This window comes from Colletotrichum acutatum (genome assembly GCF_030867785.1).
Source record: "Colletotrichum acutatum strain CBS 112980 chromosome Unknown BDZ83scaffold_148, whole genome shotgun sequence".
Lineage (NCBI taxonomy): Eukaryota > Fungi > Ascomycota > Sordariomycetes > Glomerellales > Glomerellaceae > Colletotrichum > Colletotrichum acutatum.
The window spans coordinates 22215-40831 of NW_026849142.1; the positions used below are offsets into that span (position 1 = coordinate 22215).

At 50.8% G+C, this 18617-nt stretch overlaps 7 protein-coding genes across 7 annotated transcripts; 2 read left to right on the forward strand and 5 right to left on the reverse strand.

The window, feature by feature from the left end:
- Nucleotides 1-154: 154 nt before the first annotated feature.
- BDZ83DRAFT_764551 (copper amine oxidase) lies at nt 155-2490 on the reverse strand. Its single transcript, XM_060515236.1, has 2 exons — nt 2010-2490; nt 155-1949 (listed from the first exon to the last, which is right to left on the reverse strand). The coding sequence occupies exons 1-2, from the start codon at nt 2393-2395 to the stop codon at nt 506-508; spliced, it is 1830 nt and encodes a 609-aa protein (XP_060359386.1). The 5' UTR covers nt 2396-2490; the 3' UTR covers nt 155-505.
- A 232-nt stretch (nt 2491-2722) lies between these two features.
- BDZ83DRAFT_96651 (uncharacterized protein) lies at nt 2723-4341 on the forward strand. The gene is made up of 4 exons (XM_060516035.1): nt 2723-3137; nt 3211-3447; nt 3528-3826; nt 3886-4341. Exons 1-4 carry the CDS (start codon nt 3076-3078, stop codon nt 4068-4070), a joined length of 783 nt encoding a protein of 260 aa, XP_060359387.1. The 5' UTR covers nt 2723-3075; the 3' UTR covers nt 4071-4341.
- Nucleotides 4342-4487: 146 nt separating this feature from the next.
- BDZ83DRAFT_723658 (C6 zinc finger protein) lies at nt 4488-6790 on the reverse strand (the record flags this gene model as incomplete). Its single annotated transcript, XM_060512586.1, has 5 exons — nt 4488-4531; nt 4795-5441; nt 5501-5634; nt 5712-6019; nt 6760-6790. 5 exons carry the CDS (start codon nt 6788-6790, stop codon nt 4488-4490), a joined length of 1164 nt encoding a protein of 387 aa, XP_060359388.1.
- Nucleotides 6791-7176: 386 nt separating this feature from the next.
- Nucleotides 7177-9121, reverse strand: BDZ83DRAFT_638562 (phytanoyl-CoA dioxygenase). The gene is made up of 3 exons (XM_060509370.1): nt 8574-9121; nt 8110-8485; nt 7177-7997 (listed from the first exon to the last, which is right to left on the reverse strand). The coding sequence occupies exons 1-3, from the start codon at nt 8791-8793 to the stop codon at nt 7646-7648; spliced, it is 948 nt and encodes a 315-aa protein (XP_060359389.1). The 5' UTR covers nt 8794-9121; the 3' UTR covers nt 7177-7645.
- A 2391-nt stretch (nt 9122-11512) lies between these two features.
- Nucleotides 11513-12888, reverse strand: BDZ83DRAFT_590104 (brix domain-containing protein; the record flags this gene model as incomplete). Its single annotated transcript, XM_060506300.1, has 2 exons — nt 11513-12409; nt 12460-12888. 2 exons carry the CDS (start codon nt 12886-12888, stop codon nt 11513-11515), a joined length of 1326 nt encoding a protein of 441 aa, XP_060359390.1.
- Nucleotides 12889-13227: 339 nt separating this feature from the next.
- On the forward strand, nt 13228-15210 carry BDZ83DRAFT_590111 (DEAD/DEAH box helicase; the record flags this gene model as incomplete). The annotated part of the gene is made up of 6 exons (XM_060506303.1): nt 13228-13488; nt 13549-13692; nt 13924-14088; nt 14150-14716; nt 14773-14852; nt 14901-15210. The coding sequence occupies 6 exons, from the start codon at nt 13228-13230 to the stop codon at nt 15208-15210; spliced, it is 1527 nt and encodes a 508-aa protein (XP_060359391.1).
- A 464-nt stretch (nt 15211-15674) lies between these two features.
- BDZ83DRAFT_757065 (kinesin motor domain-containing protein) lies at nt 15675-18224 on the reverse strand (the record flags this gene model as incomplete). The annotated part of the gene is made up of 3 exons (XM_060514842.1): nt 15675-16667; nt 16726-17823; nt 17883-18224. The coding sequence occupies 3 exons, from the start codon at nt 18222-18224 to the stop codon at nt 15675-15677; spliced, it is 2433 nt and encodes an 810-aa protein (XP_060359392.1).
- Nucleotides 18225-18617: the final 393 nt, after the last annotated feature.

The following is an 18617-nucleotide window of genomic DNA, read 5'->3' on the forward strand; positions in this document are numbered from 1 at the left end:
TGCAGTAATGCCAGCTTGGGTTGGGACTCAGTGAGGTGGACAAGGTAGGATTGCAGCAATGGCGGTCCCATCGAGCAGTAATTTGCAACATATTCTATTGATTCGGTTGGTAACTCCATTCCCAATTATCATGTGCTCTGACATTCTTCGATTGAGGGGCGTCCACAGATACTTGAATATGGTAAACTAGTAAAAATAGACGACTACGTGAATGGTCCTCTACCAGTATCTACATCCAATACTTCAAATAGTCATTTGGCCCCCATAGACATCCTACAGACGTGGCGCTTTTGAATATTGACAACATTCAGAAGTCGCCGAATTCTGATTATGAAGCGTCGATTGATTGTCACGTTGGTTGGATCTCGGAACGTCGTTGGAAGGGTTGAAGTCGAAGAAACTCGTTGGCTTCAAGATGCATGACAACTTTTCCGCGGGCATAACAGGAAAGTCTAAGAGATTCCAAGCACGGTAAGTTTCTTCTTCGTCAGGAGCATAGGAAGAATCACCTCGTACCTTCGGGGCGTGTGACGTGTGTCAGACCAAACGAATGCCACAGAACAACATCTTCAGCCTCAACACTTTCCGCTCGTGCAGCATACTCTGCGAGGCCGGTATCCTTTCGGCTTTGATTCGTAAACTCTCCAGCAGCCCAAAGTTCGTCATCGCGGTACCGAGTAACCCAAATTGGCTTGGACGCAAAGATTCCGCGCCGATGATTGAAAGTCTCGGGCCCCATCATCAGCATCTGGCTAGGCGAAGCATGAAGCTTGTACCCAGCCAGCTTTCCCGATACCTCATTCCTGCGAGCCGGATTGACAATTTTGTAGGTGCGAGCTTTTGTTATATCGAGATCGTAACCGCCTGGTGAAACAATAGGTGTGGTTTCAAGTCGGAACGCACAGCCGTAGGGGTCGACTTCTGGATCCTCTCGTACAGGAATACAGTCCTCGTGTACAATTGTGTTCTTTCGTGCTTCATCAAGGATCGGATCTATTCGGACACAGAAAAGATGTTGATGGTTGACAGCCAACACTCCGGGTGCCACAACAGTTCCCCAAGGCGACATCTTGAGGTCGGGGCGGATTGGCATAGTGGAGACAATTCCGGTTGCTCGCACCTCGATGTGAATATTCGCAGCTTGGTCCAGAACATATGCCAAGATGTATTCGTAGTTGGCTACAGTGGAAGTGCATTGGATAACGAGCTTTCGGTCCCGGACCACGGAAGACTTCATGTTGCGAAAGTTTGTGTGTTTCCAGCCAATTCCATCATCGATCTCGTGCATGCAGACAACGTTCGGCATAACAACAGGTTCTCCTGTTGCTGAAACTCGAACGCCATCAAAGTAGGCAATGTGGCCTAAGCAGTCACAGCCGAGAGACAAGCTATTGGAAGTGAGACCGAAGCCGGAGTCGCCGAGGTCGAACGCTTGCTTCCGGTGGTAAGGGGTTCGAGGATCGCCGTAAGGTACCGTCATCTCACTCATCGATACTCGGTAAAACAGAGGCCGGCCTTCGTAACGTACGTCGTGCAGAATAGGACCCTCACGCAGAGACCAACCGAGTTGAAACTGCCATTTCTGCCATGATACCGTACGGTTATTAGTGTCAAATGAAGGCCCTTCTGGTTGGGCGACTTGTAGTGCTTTTAGGTCTTTTCTAAATACGTCGGATCCGAGAATATTTGCGCTGTACTCAACTGGCTTGACAGGTATCCAGGGTTGTGTTTCATCATCGATTCCATCATCGATCCCCAAAGGAAGCTTTTGCAGCTCAACTAGCTCAAGAGTTTGGGCATCGAAGATAGGAGCAAGCGGGAGTGGGATAGAGTAGTGGTTGGCCTCGTCGTCGTCGTTGAGGGCAAGATACATGTAACATTGGAAGAGACGGCGTCTCTCTTCGGCATCGTCAGTTCCGTAAGCCCAAGGGTCATTGAGCACTCGTGCTCTATATCGTATCATGTTAGCTAACTATGGCATATTGAACTTAGGGGACTAAGAACCTCACCCCTCGGGGACCTTTAGCTTAGCGACCTCGGCCAAGACATCTGGATGGACGTTGCAAGCGGTGGTAACGAGGTCGTATTCAACCCAGTCCACTGGTCCCTGGGCGTCAGGAAGGTTTTCGGTCTTCTCGAGGATTCCGCTGGTTATGTTGATGATTCCTCTGCTCATAAACTCCTTTTGCTTCTGTTGATAGTAGATCCTAGCTCTGCGATCGGGCACAGGGCCGCGTTCCAGGAGGTAAACCAAGGTCTCATCTTTCGAAGGCTCGGCGAGATCGATTACTTTGAACCTGATCTGGTCTCTCTGCAGGCTCAGTCTTTTTGACAGGATGCGGGACGCTTGACGCACTTCGTTGACCGAAAGGGGATCAAGGGGGTGTTTGGCCATGATGACAAGTTAACAAGCCTGACGACAGATCAGAAAAGTGCAGTGCTTGAGGGTGAAGATGCGGTTGCGTTCGATTGGCAGCACCAAGTTCAAATACTATATGTTTTCATACGAATATCTACAGAATTCAGTCTCATGATACACTACCTTTGAGCTTGTATATTCCCACAGATGATTGACTACCTAAAGTTGTTCGATTCGTGTTGCGGACTTACATGTTTCCCAAACGGGACATACTCCCAGCAGCGACTCACCACGTCCCAAAATGGAAAGAGGGGCAACCTGTCGTCTTCACGCGGGGTGAGAGTGATCCCATCCTAATTACCAAACAGAAATAACTTCACTCTCAGATCCGATTGCTTTGGAATAATGGCATTAGAACACGCGCATCACCCGGCAAACTAAGCGTATCTCCTGGCTTGAACAGGAAAGACACCCAGCCGACCCCGTCAGAAAGGACCCCACGTCAGCACTGTGAAGGAATACAGCGCAACGCGGGGTAGCCCAGCATGGCCACTATTACCGATCTTACTTCTTGCGGCAACCGCGACTAATTTAACAAGACCAGGTCCTTGGGAGATGGATATGCCGTATGTTCCCGAACTTCGCTTCTTTAGATATAATCAGAAGCTTCGTGGCCAAATACCAACCCACGGCAACTTCAACAATTTCATCCCACCATGTCTGATTTCAGAGGTGTCGATCTTACCGGTAAGACAGCGATTGTCACCGGCGCTTCACGGTGAGGAATCGACCTCCTTGGCCCGTCTTTTGACTCTTAGTTTGGACTACCGCTGATGTTCTTGATACCACAGGGGAATTGGCGCCGCGATTGCGAAACAACTTGGGAGGCGAGGAGCCAATGTTGTCGTCAACTTCGTGACAGACAGCAGTCACCAGCGGGCTGAAGACATCGTCAAGGACATCCAACAACACGGATCGAATGCCATTGCGATCCAGGCAGATGTCGGGAAACTATCTGGAGTTTCTAAACTCGTTGACGCCACGCTGAAGTTTAGCGAATCGGGCAAAATCGAAATATTGGTTCATAAGTCAGTTTCTGTTTTCGGTTTCTTTGGCTTGATGTTGTCCGTTATCTGTTTGGTTCTGATACGTTTACTGTACTTCTCAGCGCGGCTTTGGGTGTTGACGCCAACCTCGATGAAGTCACCGAAGACTTGTACCTCACCCACTTTGACACCAATGTAAAGGGACCAATTTTTCTGACCAAAGCTGTCGTGCCGCACATTGCCCGAGGCGGTCGAATTGTTTTTGTTTCTTCTGCAGCGGCTCGTCTCGGAGTCGCTGGACAAACCGTATACGCTGCTACAAAAGCGGCGAATGAGGCACTTGCGCGTGTGTGGGCCAAAGAGCTTGGTCAAGAGCATGGCATTACTGTCAATTGCGTCAATCCTGGCCCAGTGGCTACTGGTAGGCATCTCACATCCAAAACGCCCTTCGCAGGAAGACTGACATGTCCTACAATGTAGATCAGTGGAACGAAAGCGATGACCAGTTTAGAAAAGACATGGAGCCCCTGATTGAGTCTACACCGGCTGCGGCGAGAATCGGAGAAGTGGATGATGTCGCACCCCTCGTAGCATTCCTTTGCAGCAGTGACGCTCGGTGGACTACTGGGTCCGTCCTCTGTGCAAATGGGGGTTTGTATAACTAGACCAGAAGTACGCCGTCGACATCAGATGCGTCGATCAACGAGGAGTTGATTATCATTGCAATCTTGGGAGAACTCCGATATTAAATGACATATCACGTCAACTGCTGAATCATAGTTTGGCCTTTCCAGACACGCTGATGTGCCTGTAACTCTATTCAGTCCCTGCGTCGCTTCCGTCTGGTCTTTGCCAACCCATGTCTGAGTGGGTATTTTAACTATCACAGTTGGGAAGGCTGGATTACAACAATCAAATGACAGTTTCTTCTATGTTGAAAGCCTCTCTTTGGTATCTGCTCACTATCAAACTTGGCGGTTCTTGCCCAGATTTCAGTCATGTGGGTGTAGTAAGGTATGACTCATTGATAACTTCCTTCCGGGTACCGCGCTGAGCGGTTCGAACAAGTTGCATCAAGGTTCTCACCACATAGCGTGGACAGACTTCAAGGTGCCGGGACTCCGGCCTATTCATCAACCATATTATCCTTTTAGGCATGTTTCCACGCCGAATTTCTGAAGACTGCCGTTCTATAGCTTATAATTGTTCACTTCATCACATCATCCGGGAGTCTTATTTTGTGGTCTTGTGAGTTGGTGGGCCATCTTCTCACAACTCCGCATGTTGAATCAAAAGAAAAGATAAGCGTGTTGCTGCTGCATACTCTCAGAGCAGGTCTGTTTTCTAATGAGTATACATGTTGAACCATAGGATGATTCAGGTCTTTACTCACAAATTCCATCCAGGGAACATTCGTCCAGCCCCGGGTTTTCAGTCTTCTTTCCTCCCAAACCCCTTCAAGGACTTCCATCATGGCTGCATGTTGGAATCCCGTGGAGCGTCGAATGTTTTCAATGCAAAGGCTAGCGTAGTGTATTTGGTGTCTTTCAGATGTCTCGGTTGCCGCCAGGAATAGAGGGAACAACAGCCGCTTGAAGAATGGCGAATCCATTGAAACGTTTGCACAGCAGTCCAGAATTTTTGATACCGATGGCCTGATCCTCGGGTCTTCGCAGGGAATGACGAATGTATCCGGCCATCGTAAGATCCTCAGCAGACTAGCATGTCGAAACGCTTCCGCAAGCTGTCTCCATTCCGGATGTGATGTGGGATATTCGATCATGTCCAGATCGAGGCCGCGAAGAAAGCTCTCTGCCTCATTTAACTTGGTTTGAAAGTCGACGGTCGATAGTATCCCCTGCATGTTCTGCTTGGCTGCTGCTATTACGTCCCCGATCCGGAGGAATATTACTGCAGGACAGCCGACCAAAGTGTGCAAGGCTGCGTGTGGACTGGTGATGTTTGCAACACCTTTCCGGACGTTCTCGGAGTAGGTGAGCTTTTCGGCACCACTGAATCCTCTTAAGACATCCAACCTGATCAACATATTTGTTATCAAAAAGTTTTTGAGATCGGACACGAGTACTAGACTTGCCATGATAACGCAGACAAAAAGAATATGGTTGCTGCAGACCGTTCTGCCCTTCCTAAAGGGGATGCAATTCTTCCACAAAGGAATGACACGCCATTCAAATGAACAGCATGCGCAGATATTCCCAACTCGCATATCTAGACATCATGCATGGGATTGCTTAGCCAACAAGACTTGTGCTGTGGAGGAACTTGAAATGCATCATGGAGCTCACATCATGAAGTACCAAAAGGAAAATTATTGCTAGTGCAGCCTCTTCTTCAGCTTCTGTAAGTCCGTAGACTTCTTCCTTGATTAAAAGGGAGCTTAGACCGTTCAATGCAGCAACACGGTGTTGTAAGGCAGTGGCCATGTCAACCTGGTTAGCACCTGATGGTGATAGGTGCAGATGGCACGCGGTAAGCCCCAGGACTGCATGGAGAACACCTGTGTGATTATAGGCCAGTGGGAGGACATGTACGCGAAACGGGTTGTCCACGCCTTCAACGACAATTGTTAGATGATGGCTCAGCTCTCTGTCGACTACGAACGGTCGTCAGAAACGATGATGTCACATTGGCTGAGAGGAAATGGAAGCTGGAAGGTTCCGGGGGGGGTAATGAGCAACTTACAGTAAACAAGCAGTTTCTGGCTGTTACTCGTGAGCAGTAGATCGTCGACAGGGTGCCCAGTGATTGTCGCCGGTGACGGTGCGCCAAGGGATCGGTCTTGGGGCGAGGCTGGAGAAGCGCCTTGTGACAAGGTCTGGAGGAAGCGGCGACTTTGGCTTGGGTGATCTGAAGAAAGTGAATTTGGGGTCGATGTTGGTGAGCTCAGGTTTGGGGCCGGAGTAAGCTCGTTGGTGGGTAGGACATCAGGCTGAATGCGCTCTTGCTCCTCTTCTGGGTCCCGCTCGTTGCCAGCGGTTATCAAATTGGGCGTCTGTAATGATTCACAGAATTGGAATCGAGGAGGGTAGCCCTCACAGTGCAAGCCCTTTGACTTGCATCGATTGCAGACAGGGCGCGCGCGATCACACTTGCGGCACTTCTTTCTACAGGTTCCGCATGCTGGATCTGTTGACGGTCAGCGACGAAATCTGAGCGGGAGCTGAGGCATAATCGGGTAGTGAATCGCACGCTCAGAAATCATGAGCGATAGAATGTCTGGCTGCTGAAACTTGTTCCCAATCTGGCTCAACAAGACTCGAGCAGGGACTGAGTGCCCTCTAGTGCAGTTTCCGGTACAAGATTCAGAGCAAGAGAGGGGAGAACCGAGCTGACCTTTTCTGACGGCTTTCGAGCCCCTGGCCATAGCGACGTTGGCGCGCATTTCGCATCCAAATCTCGTGGTCCTTGTCGCGAGGTATGATCACCAAATTTGTACGCAACTATCCGACCAAATGTTGGGAGCAAGTGGAAGAAAGGCCGGCGGACCAGAGAGTCTCGCCCGATGTTGGGTTCATGTTGGTTGTTCAGGATTGGACGCTTGGGCAGACCCAGGTATTCCGTACAGCCGTAAACCTACCTTACCTTGCCGTAGAGAGGAGCGATACGTATTACAGCTGTGCAGCCTGCAGGTAAGCAGCATCCGCTAAGGTGGCAGTGGAGTCATGACAAAGGAATCTGAATTCCGCGCCCGGGACAGCCACCCTTGAGACAACGTGTTGTCCCCGGTCTGGCGCCTAATACTAGCACCCACATGATGTGAAGCACTACCAGGTCGGTCGAACCATGATCATCATTAGCTTCCTCTCATCTGCTTTTGATTTCGGGTAACTTTGGAAAGACTCGCCAAAGGCTTTGCAACTCGATACGATTCCGAATTACATCGAGTTGCCGTGATGACCGTTGCTAGTGAAGCCTTACGAATGATGCTTATGGCCGACACCATTTAGGAAATAACTTTCCAGCCATTTTTTGAAGGATTTCAATGGACCAGTATACAAAATGATCGAAGCCTAGTGCTTTCGCACCTAAATTTTGGCAACGGTGTGAATTTAATTATTCCCTCGATAATTCATTGAGACTTTTGATAACCGATGTAGCACTGTCCAGGTAGGCACTTCCTGAAGCAGCAAAGGACTATCCTCGACGGCCCCAAGCTGAGAAGCTTAAACAAGGCTTCCAACTCTAATATAATCCCAACTGACTGCGATTTAGTTGTCCATTAGAAGTCGGAAGGACGCCCGTCACCCTTTAATTCGGGACGGAGCACAAAGATTGGATCCATCTGGTCAACGTACCCACAGGCCGGATCGCTCATTGAGTATCCCATAAACTCCTGGATGGGTTGATCCAACATTTTTGCAACATCTTGGGGCACAGACAAGAATTGGTTCTCTTCCTGTCGAAGATAGCCTCGAATAGAGAACGTTGCAAACATCAGTCGTCTCTCATTCTTTGTTGTGTTGTGGCCTCCGGCATGGTACGCGGATGCCAGCATGATGAAGGCATCGCCTTTCTCCATCTCGGCGTAGATGCACTCCTCTACTTGAGGTGGCATGTGTCTATCAGTCCCCCTTCAAGATCATGGTATCAGTTCATCTTTCTTCCTAGGTCGGAGGCCAGTTTGACCGAGAACGCGTCGACTAATAGCGCCCTAGCGCATGGGTAAGGGACATTATTACTTACCACAAATGGCTCCGGGGAATGAATTGTGTTCCACCGTTCTCCTTGGTGACTTTGCAGCCAGCCACGAAGAGCCCAACAGCTGTTTCCCGGCTCTTGTCTCGCTCATCATCCCATTCACTCACCTCTTGATGATAGTTGTGGCTGATGTAGTCGTCTCGGTGCAAGGGCTGAGCTTTGCCCCCAGGCCCAATGCTCATAGCAGTACAGGAGTGAACATAAGGCTTCGACACAGATTCCTTCTTCTCGTTTCCCCACCAGAACCAACTTCGGGTGGTCAAGAAGTGCTCGCACACCTTTTGATAGACTGGGTTCATGACTTGTGTTTTGGCATACGTAGGGCTGAGAGCCAACAAGGCTGGTGCCCGCTGAGTCTCCTCTGTGATGATGTTCGTCAGCACAAATACATCAGTCCGTCTAACATGTGTCTAACAAATGTAGCTGACGTAGACACTATAGATACCTACTTGGAAAGAAGGAGCCATTCCATTCCACATCATTTTCAAGGCGTTCGCGGCATTCATCGTGAGCTTTGTCGACATCAGCGACAGGGACCAGATCTCTAACGAAAACGCCCCCGTCACGCTTGAGGAGGTAGATGATGTCGTCCAATGGTGTGTCTGCGGAGACCTTCTGGACCTCAGGACCATATTTAGCCATCATGTCGGACACTGTGGACGAAGACATGATTCGATTTCAATGTTCGAAAACGATAGGTATGTCGAGAACAAACAATGCACCGAGCTTAGTCGTCGCGTGCTCAGGGCTATGGGGACTTTGCAAAGAGAAAGTGGTTTATAAACTACGAGGATTTAGTGTACAAGAGCTCATGTACTCCGTATAACGCAGCCTGAGCATGATGGGGGAATAGTGTCCGTAGTCGTAAGTTGTAACAGGGCTATGCTTGCCACTCCGCACAGTAATTAGTGGTAAGCTGGCGGCCGAAGTTTATCCTTACATTCAGGGAGGTTGAAGATACTTCCTAAAAGGGAATAAGAACACACTCATGCGAGATGGGTGGGTGGGGTAAACAAGACCAGCCATGAGCATGCGCTTTTCATTCTGCACCATGTAATATGTAGCTAACAACTCCGGTCTAGCTCCGCACGGTTCGAGGCAGTAGAGAAACACAGAAATACCAACCTTCTATCTGCACCTATTGTCATCGAGACTGAGTCAATGTGGTGAGTCTGGTCTTCACATGACGACAAAAACTTAAAGTGGCATAGATCAATCATGTCCACCAGCCATCCACCAGCCATTTCAGAATGATCAAGTCCACAGATACGGCGGCGCCTGGTGCATTGTTGCAGTATATGCAAGCTTCATTAAGCTATTAAACACTATTGGAAACTGAGAATCCAGAGATGGGCCTCGATGCGGGGCCTAGACTAACATGTTGGGCGACCGTTTGCCTGAGAATATTGCGAGCCTGTTCTCCCCGCCCGGTCCCTCGATACTGCACCGCCTCAGCCATGGAAGGAGCGACATCGTGGTTTATCATTGCAACTCAGATAAGGCATGCAGATGAGCCAAGATTGACGGGATTTATTTGGTACATTGCAACCCCAATGAAGGTGTTATATGGTAGATCTCATGGGAAGTATAAAAACTGAGAAGAGGCTCGCAAATACCTACCCAGCGAGTGAACGCAACGTGTCGTACCAAATGTTTCTGATATCCTCTACAGCCTACTTCTATGAGGCATCATTCGAGAGAGAACCATTTGGAACCTTGCAACTCGTGAACCATAGCAAGATAGCTATTAATGATCGCGTAACATCAGTTCAGGGAAAGACCTGAATAAATCAGCAGCAGATACAAACCCTACCCTCCTTCCCTCTAGATCACCTGACCAAGATAGCATCTCCGACGGTACACTCGGCGGCTCAGTCGATCTAGACGATGCCATTTCGAGGGCTAATAGCAATAGCGTAGCCATATAGCGCCAGTTCAGCTAGATGTCAGCTCTAGGCCTAGGGTTCTCCATCACCAAGTCATGGACTGGTTACATAATACATTGTCGAATATCACGGATGGAACAGAACTCTCAGCTAATTGCTATAACAGAGCAACTTTCCATAAAATCCGATTTACCGAGAGCTGTAATCTTGCTTCTTCGGACTCTTGGCTGCTTTCGTGGCCCAGTTCATCACTACCCTTGGTCTAGGTGAAATTGTTCCAGCTTTTCCTGTAAGTTGACTACAATATTCCATGCTCCCAGAGCACCTCAGTGCACAATACTTTAGGCTAATCATTGATTTTACCGTAACAGTCAAGCGGTGGATAATATCACTTTTGCTACATCATGGCACCTACCATTGGCCAATATGAGACGATTCACGGGAAATTAGTTTGGATGGGTGCCAAATCTGGCTTGGTGGATCGTCACGTCCGTTGTTCTCTGGTGTTTCTCTGCATGTGAGCCCGACGAAGCTGATTAGATGCTGGCAGAAGCTTTATTAGGACTGAGAACGAAAAACACCACTCTGATCCTGTTCGCATACATTCTGCTTGTAAACTTAGGCTTGTCGAAGCCTCTGGCCCTCTACTGGCGCATTTCGAACCGAAATTGACTTTCTTCAGTCTGCGTCCCATCTCAATGTTGCGACCTCAGCAGTTTTGTTCCTGAGTATCAACGTATGTGATGCCACAGGGGTTCCTCCTGTTCCAGGGCCGGAACAAATGACTTTTTTCTCTCTATCTGAACCTGGGCCGGTCCGGATTCGTTTGTAACGTGATTTCCGTCCTGTGGGGTGTCGTTCCGAGGGCCTTTGTCTGCAAGCCAATATCGTTGCCAGGACAGCTGGGTCCATGAATTTCACCCATGCCTTGGGCTCTTGGGTATTGTGCTCTCGTCGCAGTTCTTTGAAACAAAAGAACTCCCAAGGGCCCATCATTGACTGGGACATGGCCAAGGCCCTCAGCTGCGCTGGCACAGCCGCGGAGTGTCAAAGAGACTAGATAATGGTGCCCCTGACGCTAGTAATGAGAAAGTTTTGGCTTCTTACCATTAAGAAGCGTAACAAGTGCACCAATGTCACACATGATTCTCATGGTCTGGCTGGGAACATACCTCACGACAGACTTTTCTGAGCTGCCACCCGCCTGCGTTGACGGAGGGGCAGCCCAGCCATTCCGAGACGAGGGTGTTGCTCTTGCTTCCAAAATGTGGCAGGGCGGGATTCGGGCTAGCCTTCACATTTGCGGTGGCGGATGTCATGATTCCAACCTCCTCGAAGCTACGACGACCCTTGGAACTGTTTCTTCTCGGACACGGAAAGTGTTGCTGAATAGCTGTTTTGATGTCAATAGGATTGGCTGGCATGCTTTAGAAAGTGATCAAAATTGTCCCTCTTTGGGTATTATTTTAATGGGGGCCAAGAGACCACGCACATCGCAGGGTTTAGCCTTTGGTAATCTCGTCTTCCTCGTCCTCCCACTCGCCCGTATCCTCCATGGCCTCATTGACCTGGTATTCGGCATCCCCAGCCAGACCCTCGCTGTCAAACTCGTCGTCATAGTCCATGTCCACGTCACTGTCATCAGCCTCCTTGTCCTTTCCGGCATTGGCTTTCCGCTTCTTTTCAACGTTCTCCTTTTGTTGCTTCCGCCTAGCCTCCTTCTCCTTCTGTCTCTGCTCCCAGCGCTTCTCCAACTCCTTTACCTCCTCCTTGGACTTGTGGACATACTCGTGCCACATGACCTTTCCAGAGCACAAGCCTTCCTCAACCTTGGTCAGACGCAGGCGCATACGAGGACCCAACTCGACGAGCTTCACGGCACGCTTTTCAACGGCATCATCTTCGTTGGCCATATCATCGTCGACCGGGGCAGCGCTTTTCCTGATCTTCTGAGCCTTCTGTTCCTTGACCTCGACCTCGGCATCACTGTCGAGCTCGCTTCCACTGGTTGCATCGGTAAGATATCCGTCCCCGTTTTCTCCGCCCTGAAGAAAATCGGCGATATCTTCCAGCTTTCCTAGATTCGGCACACCGCCCTTTCCGTTCGTCTTTGAAGCCAATAGCTTCTCTGCCTTTTCGAGTCTTCGCAGTGGCCTCGAGATTCCTGTTGACCGTGTGGTAATGGCGTAGTGTCGCATGTTGATGATGAAGGACCCCTCGTTCTCCGGGTCCTTTTCGCGGTTAAGCAGCAACGTGCGTTTAATCTTGCTCAGGGGGGTCGCATTCGGGTTCAGCGGAGGGAAGACACTGGACCAAACGGAGGTCACCAATGACTCGAGATGTTTGGGCACCTTGGATGTTGCGTCGGCGTCGGGGGTATGGAAGTTGTTCATGACGAGCTGGGATTGTTTAGCATCGATTCATGCGGATAGGGAAATTGATGTCGTACCAATGGCGGAGCAATCTGCTCTTTTCCACTGCCCTTGGGACGTCTCTGGGACTTCTGTACATCCTTGCACAAAGAGTATTTTTCGACCCGGAAGTTCAGAGTAGGGCCTCGAGGCGTGAGTGCCACACGCAAGTTGGTATTGCCACTCTCTGATCGCGAAAATAGCATCAGGTGAGTGACGCCGAGGGGGCCGGTCATGACGACGTAGTCCTTCAATCGGTTTGCCCTTCTCTCCTTCATTCGACTGGCAGTCCCCGGTTCCATGACCTTTCGGAAATCGGCAGCAAGCTGGCTCACACTGGAGCCAACCTCACCCGCGCCGATGCGGATGACCATGCTCTTGGGATCCTTTGCGCCATTATTCTCGCCGGCGGTGGCAGGGTTGCTGGCACCGAGGTGCGTCCTCTTCTTGACTCTCTTGCGCGCCATCTTTTGTTGTGTTCGGAGTGGTGATTGGCTTGGAGTATGAAAACCTTGACGTCGACAAGTTGTCGAGGGACCAAAATCCGCAATTCGAAAAGTATCTGGGCCTGGGGACGAGACCTGGATGCTTTGGCCGTCTGCAGGAAATTTTTTGGCGGGGCCCGGTCGATAAGAACCCAAAAAACAGCCTTCACGTGCTGATAACACCCAGTTCCCCACTAAAAACTTTCCGAGAGCGTGGGATGTCATCAGGTAGCGTCCACTGCTAAACTTTTTGCACCGAAGCCTTCGACAACCGCTTTTCCTCTTTGCGCCACACCGCACAACGAGCTTTTCACGACGAAGATGCCTTCCTCGACGACAAAACAGGCGTCATTGAAGGCGAACGTGCCTTCCTCCAAGCGACAAAAGGTGGCGCAAAAGGGCTCGTCTTCCAAAGTGTCTCGCAGAGTCGAGGCGGAAGCTTCTCCATCCCCACCAGCCGAGTCTGAAGCCGAATCTGAATCCGAAGACAATGTCGCAGCCGATGCCGATTCCGATGTCGAGATCAATGCTGATGTTACTGCCGATGCCACTGAGGAAGTGACCAAGAGCTTCAAGGAGCTGGTAAATTGCAACCAAGACCCCTCCTTTGGCCCGTGATGGTCTCTAATGTCAATGTTCCAGGGTGTCGTCGAGTCCCTATGCGAAGCATGCGAATCTCTCGGGTACAAGAAGCCCACGCCCATTCAGGCTCAGTCAATTCCTCACGCCCTTGCGAACCGCGATATCATTGGTCTGGCCGAGACAGGTTCAGGGAAAACGGCGGCTGTTAGTAGACCCTTGCTTCCTTCCATACACACCTTCAGCCCACCTCGGGACCGTACTATGAGAGTCCAGATAGGGTTGAGACGAATATGCAGGCTTGGTCAAGTGTCCAAGATCCTTGTGTAATGAAAATGTGAAACCTGATCGTTATCAACTTTCACGAATCCCCTGCCGGTTTCCTATACTGTATGGACTACAATGCTACCCAATGCAGCCGCTAACTACCATTCACAGTTCGCACTCCCCGTTATTCAAGCACTCTTGGAGAAACCTCAACCATTCTTCGGACTTGTTCTCGCGCCCACAAGAGAGTTGGCGGCACAGATTGGTGCACAGTTCGAGGCACTTGGTAGCCTGATCAACTTGCGATGCGCCGTGATTGTCGGCGGTCTCGACTTCGTTGAGTCAACCCCGTCATAGATCTTCCCGCCGCAGAGCATGCTAACAACTCGGACAACAGGTCTCTCAGGCTATTGCTCTCGGCAAGCGCCCCCACATTCTCGTTGCTACACCAGGACGTCTAGTTGATCACCTCGAGAAGACCAAGGGCTTCTCCTTACGCTCGCTGAAGTACCTGGTGATGGACGAAGCCGACAGACTGCTTGACATGGATTTCGGCCCGGCCATCACCTCCCTCCTCAAGTTCCTCCCGCGTGAACGCCGAACCTTCCTCTTCTCTGCTACGATGAGCACGAAGATTGAGAGTCTGTCCCGTGCCAGTTTGAGAGACCCCGTCCGCGTCAGCATCAGCTCCAACAAATACCAGACGGTCAAGGGGTTGATCCAGCATTACTGCTTTGTTCCTCATACGCAAAAGGACACCTACCTGATTTACCTTGGTAACGAGTTCGCCGGCAAGCGCATCATCATCTTCGCTCGCACTGTTGCGGAGGTGCAACGGTTGTCGATCTTGCTACGTGCGTTAGGATTCTCCGCCATCCCTCTGCATGGACAGCTCAACCAGACTGCCCGTCTTGGTGCTCTTTCTCGTTTCCGTGAGGGAACTCGTCAAATCCTCGTCGCTACAGTATGGCCATAGTGTATATCATACCATGTTTCTGTGGCAAAGCTAACATATATCAGGATGTCGCCGCCAGAGGTCTTGATATTCCGCTCGTCGATGTTGTTATAAATCACGACTTACCGCAGGACAGCAAGACAATGTATGTCGTACCCGCAAGCGAATAATCTACCGTAGCTAACCATATCAGGATTCATCGAATCGGTCGTACTGCCCGTGCCGGAAAGTCAGGCATTGCCATCAGTTTAGTCACGCAATACGACCTCGAAATCTACCTGCGGATCGAGGCCGCTCTCGGCAAGAAGCTGACCGAGTACCCCACGCAAAAGGACGAGGTCATGGTGTTCCAGAGCCGCGTCGAGGAGGCGCAAAGACACGCCAGAATGGAGATGAAGAACTTGATGGAGAACCAGGGCAAGAAGGGCTCAACTCTGAAGGGCGGTAAAAAGGGCAAGGGCAACAAGAGGCGTCACGACGACATGGACGCTGAGGAGGGCTAAGAATTTGATACCTATCTTTTTTGGAGTTTCCGGTGTTTCCAGTGTTTCCAGTGTTTTTGATATTGTGAGACAGCTTCCATCCCTGCTAAAGATCGAACAAAGCCTGGGTTAGCAGACTGTTGCAGATGTCTTCCGTTTTTGATCTAGGACCAGCGTATTGTTGAGTTGAAAAGGGGACTAAAAGTGGATTCAAAGTGATTTCCTATCAGGACTTCGCATCATATTGTCCCTGCTAGCGAAAGTAAAGAGGACGGCTGGCCGAGACTTTTGAGGATAAGTGAATTAAGTAGTGTAATAGGACAGTCGTCTATCCCTCAGACAGATTGCAACATCAAACTCCTATCCCGAGAACACCGTCAATCCCGACAGAAAACGAATGAACAGTACAACGTGGGTATATGCCGAGAAACAAGCGCAACCTCCGGCGCAGACAACTCCCCAGAGACTTTGTACAAAGCAGTCAATCAGTACTCATCGTCGGCAACCGTTTCCCATCGCTTCGTCGCGAGCTTCCGCATCTTCTTGGGGCTCCCCGAGCTGCCGCCGGTACTTTCGTTGCTAACGCGTAGTTGCTCCATCTTGCGGCCCAGGTTGCTCACACCGGTGGCGCCACCTTTACGGCCACCAAAGTCTTCGCGTTCCTGGAGCGGCTTTCGCTTACTCGGGCTTCTTTGCGCAAGCTCCCGCTTCAGAATCTCGTTCTCGCGTCGAAGTCTTTCGTTCTCGTCTTCAAGGTCCTCGACGAGTAAGTTTTCCTTGTCCTCGCCGGCCTCGTCGTCGATCGTTAGGCCAAGTCCCTTTTCGAAAAGCTCCATCTTGCGATCCCAGTGCTCCTCGCCCTTCTCTTGCTCTGCAGCAAGAGTCGCTTTCCAGCGGGCCAGTTCCAACTCGAATCGAGCGTCAAACTCGGCCATGCAATCCTCGCGAACTGTCTGCTCCAGCTCCAGCAGCCTGTCTTCCATGCTGAGCAGATGTGCCTCGGCGGTAACTCTCATCTCGCGTTCGTTGTCCAGCTCAAAGTGGAGGCTGGTTATTTCTTCCTGCATACGAGCAATTTCCAGTGCGGCGTGCTCCATAAGAACTCTGTCTCCGTTATCGGAATTTGGAGAAAAGTTGCGATGGCCAGATGATCCATGGCCAAAGTATCCTCGGCGCTGTGGAGGCAGATCAGGAGATCTCATTCCTAACGGTGGATGGGCTGATGAGGGTGTGTCGGCCAGAATAGTCGATGTAATGCTGGGAATCCGAGGGATCGTTACTTCCCTCGCAAGGGCGCTATATCTAAGAATCTGCGAAGTCGCATTTGCGTCGCCGTGTGCATCGGCAGTGACGATCATAATGCCTCGCTGGGCGTTCCGACGAGGCACAACACCCGCAGATGACGAAGACGACGCCGAGAAGGAGTTGGAGAAGAGAAGCTCGGTCATCTTGCATTGCCGAAATGGCATGACAGTAGGCTACGTCGTTTCACGTTAGACTCGTCCTGATCAACGGCTTGCGTCCGACTTGACATACCTTGCTGCTGTTGCCCATACCGCTCTGTGCCTGGAGACACTGACCGAGATACATCAGACTCTCGTTGATCTTTCCGGCTTCCGCGAGAGTTGCGCCTTGCGTCTTGGCATCTCGGGCACGCTCGGAGCCAGCTAAGTCAACAATAGTCAGAGTGTTGCCGGTCCAAGATCGGTAGCGTCCTGCTCTGGATCTTTTCTTCACCTCAACACAGAAGAATCCGTGGCTGCGGGAGGAGACACTATTGCTGCCAGTTCCAGCAACCTGACGCTCATGTAATCCTGCTTCCAATACCATGATAGCTTCTCTCATGGTAGTGCACGCAATCTTCTTCAGTCCAGCCACAACCTTTCTGTCTGAAGACTGCTCGGTTGATTTGAAGAGCAATGGCCGACGCCGGTACTCTTTCGTAGCGTTGGATTTGATAGGCGGGGTTAGGAGATCGTAAATTTTGTCGTTGTAGACCTCGTACATGGACAAAACGACGGCATAGTCAGAATCGGGGTCTGAAGACACATTGACAGAGCTGATGTCAGGAGCTGAGGGAAGAGCCGAAGGTCGCTGGAGAGCGCGTCGAGGGGTAGGAGGAGGACAGTGTTCGCCCTTTACTAGTTGTTTAGCTGTGTTCTTTACTTTGGACGCTGTAGTCACGGCCATGAAGTGCTTTTCGGCAGCGTCTTCGTGAATAAGGAAATCTTCCCGCACTGGCGTGGAATAGCCATCGCGAGGCTTGCGCCGCGGATGGTCTGGTGTCGACGACACAAGGCGCACGCCTGTCAACTCGACTGGCGGCTGGGCTCGCTTTTGCCTTTGGTTGTGTGCGAAAGGCTGGAAGGGAAATTCGACGGAATGAACAGGGGGTCCTACAAGCATCGGTGTTCCCGCTCTTGATCCTCCCCCGCGAGATGAGCCAAAGTCTGCAAAGACAGTCTCGAGGAAGCACGGTGCCGATATGATGGTTGCATCCGAGGCATCTGAGGATTGGAGAGAGCTCTCCAAAGTCGGTGAATCGTACATGTTGGAACCAATTGACCTGAATACGACGTCGAGCGCGAGCTGCGTCATGCCTCTTGTTGAGCGCGAGCCAAGAATGGTGTGTGACTACAGAGCTGATTAGCAGAGTAGGTCAAGATGGGATGCTGAATACAGCTTGAGACTACCTTTCCAGATCCCGTGACGCCCAGGGTGGCCATCAAAGCATCAGTGCCATGTCCACCATGAGGGGCCAGGACACCCTCGACAAGTGAGGCAACTCCTGTGCAATGGAAAACATCGAGCTGAGATGCCTCTTCCTCGAAGACTCTGGTGAAGGCAAATTTCTCTGTTGAGCGCTTGCGGTCGTTGGGAGGATTCAGTGTGATATGAGTTGGGTGCGAGTCCTCGCGAGACTCTTCAACATCGACAAATCTGTCGGACGCAGCTGCGCCAGCTGGAGGCGGTCTCAGGCGCAAATATACCTGAAAGAGGTTTGCGGACGACTTTTGCGGTAATGAGGAATCCATTTTTCGCTCTTTTGTTTATATTCCTTCGGCGTGTATTTGAGAAAATTGACGATGTTTCTGCTCGGGGATACGCGGTTGTCGTATGATTGATACTCGTCGTCGAGGTTGAGCATCTAAAGCTGGGTCATCTAGGGTGCGAATGATGCCGATGGGACAAAGAGATACAATCCTTGTTTACTGCGATGACCGGGCAACGAGATAAGATAAGCGAGGTTGACCTGCCCGATTAGATAAGCCGCGTAAATGGGGACGTGCACTTTGATGCTCCTGGCCCCCTGGCAGGAATCTGATCTCCCCCCCACTAACTTTTTTTTTTGCACTGTGCTCCCCGCTGAGACAAAGTCCCTAGGTAGTGGGGCCCGGCTCCAGGGCAGGCACGTACCGACCTATGTA

What these genes read in the sequence shown, in the direction of transcription:
- BDZ83DRAFT_764551 (XM_060515236.1), bottom strand. Translation starts at nt 2,395, where the DNA reads ATGGCCAAACACCCCCTTGATCCCCTTTCGGTCAACGAAGTGCGTCAA. An exon ending in AAGCTAAAGGTCCCCGAGGG is followed by an intron (nt 1,950 to 2,009) that starts GTGAGGTTCTTA and finishes GATACGATATAG; the next exon opens with AGCACGAGTGCTCAATGACC.
- BDZ83DRAFT_96651 (XM_060516035.1), top strand. Translation starts at nt 3,076, where the DNA reads ATGTCTGATTTCAGAGGTGTCGATCTTACCGGTAAGACAGCGATTGTC. An exon ending in ATTGTCACCGGCGCTTCACG is followed by an intron (nt 3,138 to 3,210) that starts GTGAGGAATCGA and finishes TTGATACCACAG; the next exon opens with GGGAATTGGCGCCGCGATTG. An exon ending in TCCTGGCCCAGTGGCTACTG is followed by an intron (nt 3,827 to 3,885) that starts GTAGGCATCTCA and finishes CCTACAATGTAG; the next exon opens with ATCAGTGGAACGAAAGCGAT.
- BDZ83DRAFT_638562 (XM_060509370.1), bottom strand. Translation starts at nt 8,793, where the DNA reads ATGTCTTCGTCCACAGTGTCCGACATGATGGCTAAATATGGTCCTGAG. An exon ending in GAATGGCTCCTTCTTTCCAA is followed by an intron (nt 8,486 to 8,573) that starts GTAGGTATCTAT and finishes ACATCATCACAG; the next exon opens with AGGAGACTCAGCGGGCACCA. An exon ending in ATTCCCCGGAGCCATTTGTG is followed by an intron (nt 7,998 to 8,109) that starts GTAAGTAATAAT and finishes ATGATCTTGAAG; the next exon opens with GGGGACTGATAGACACATGC.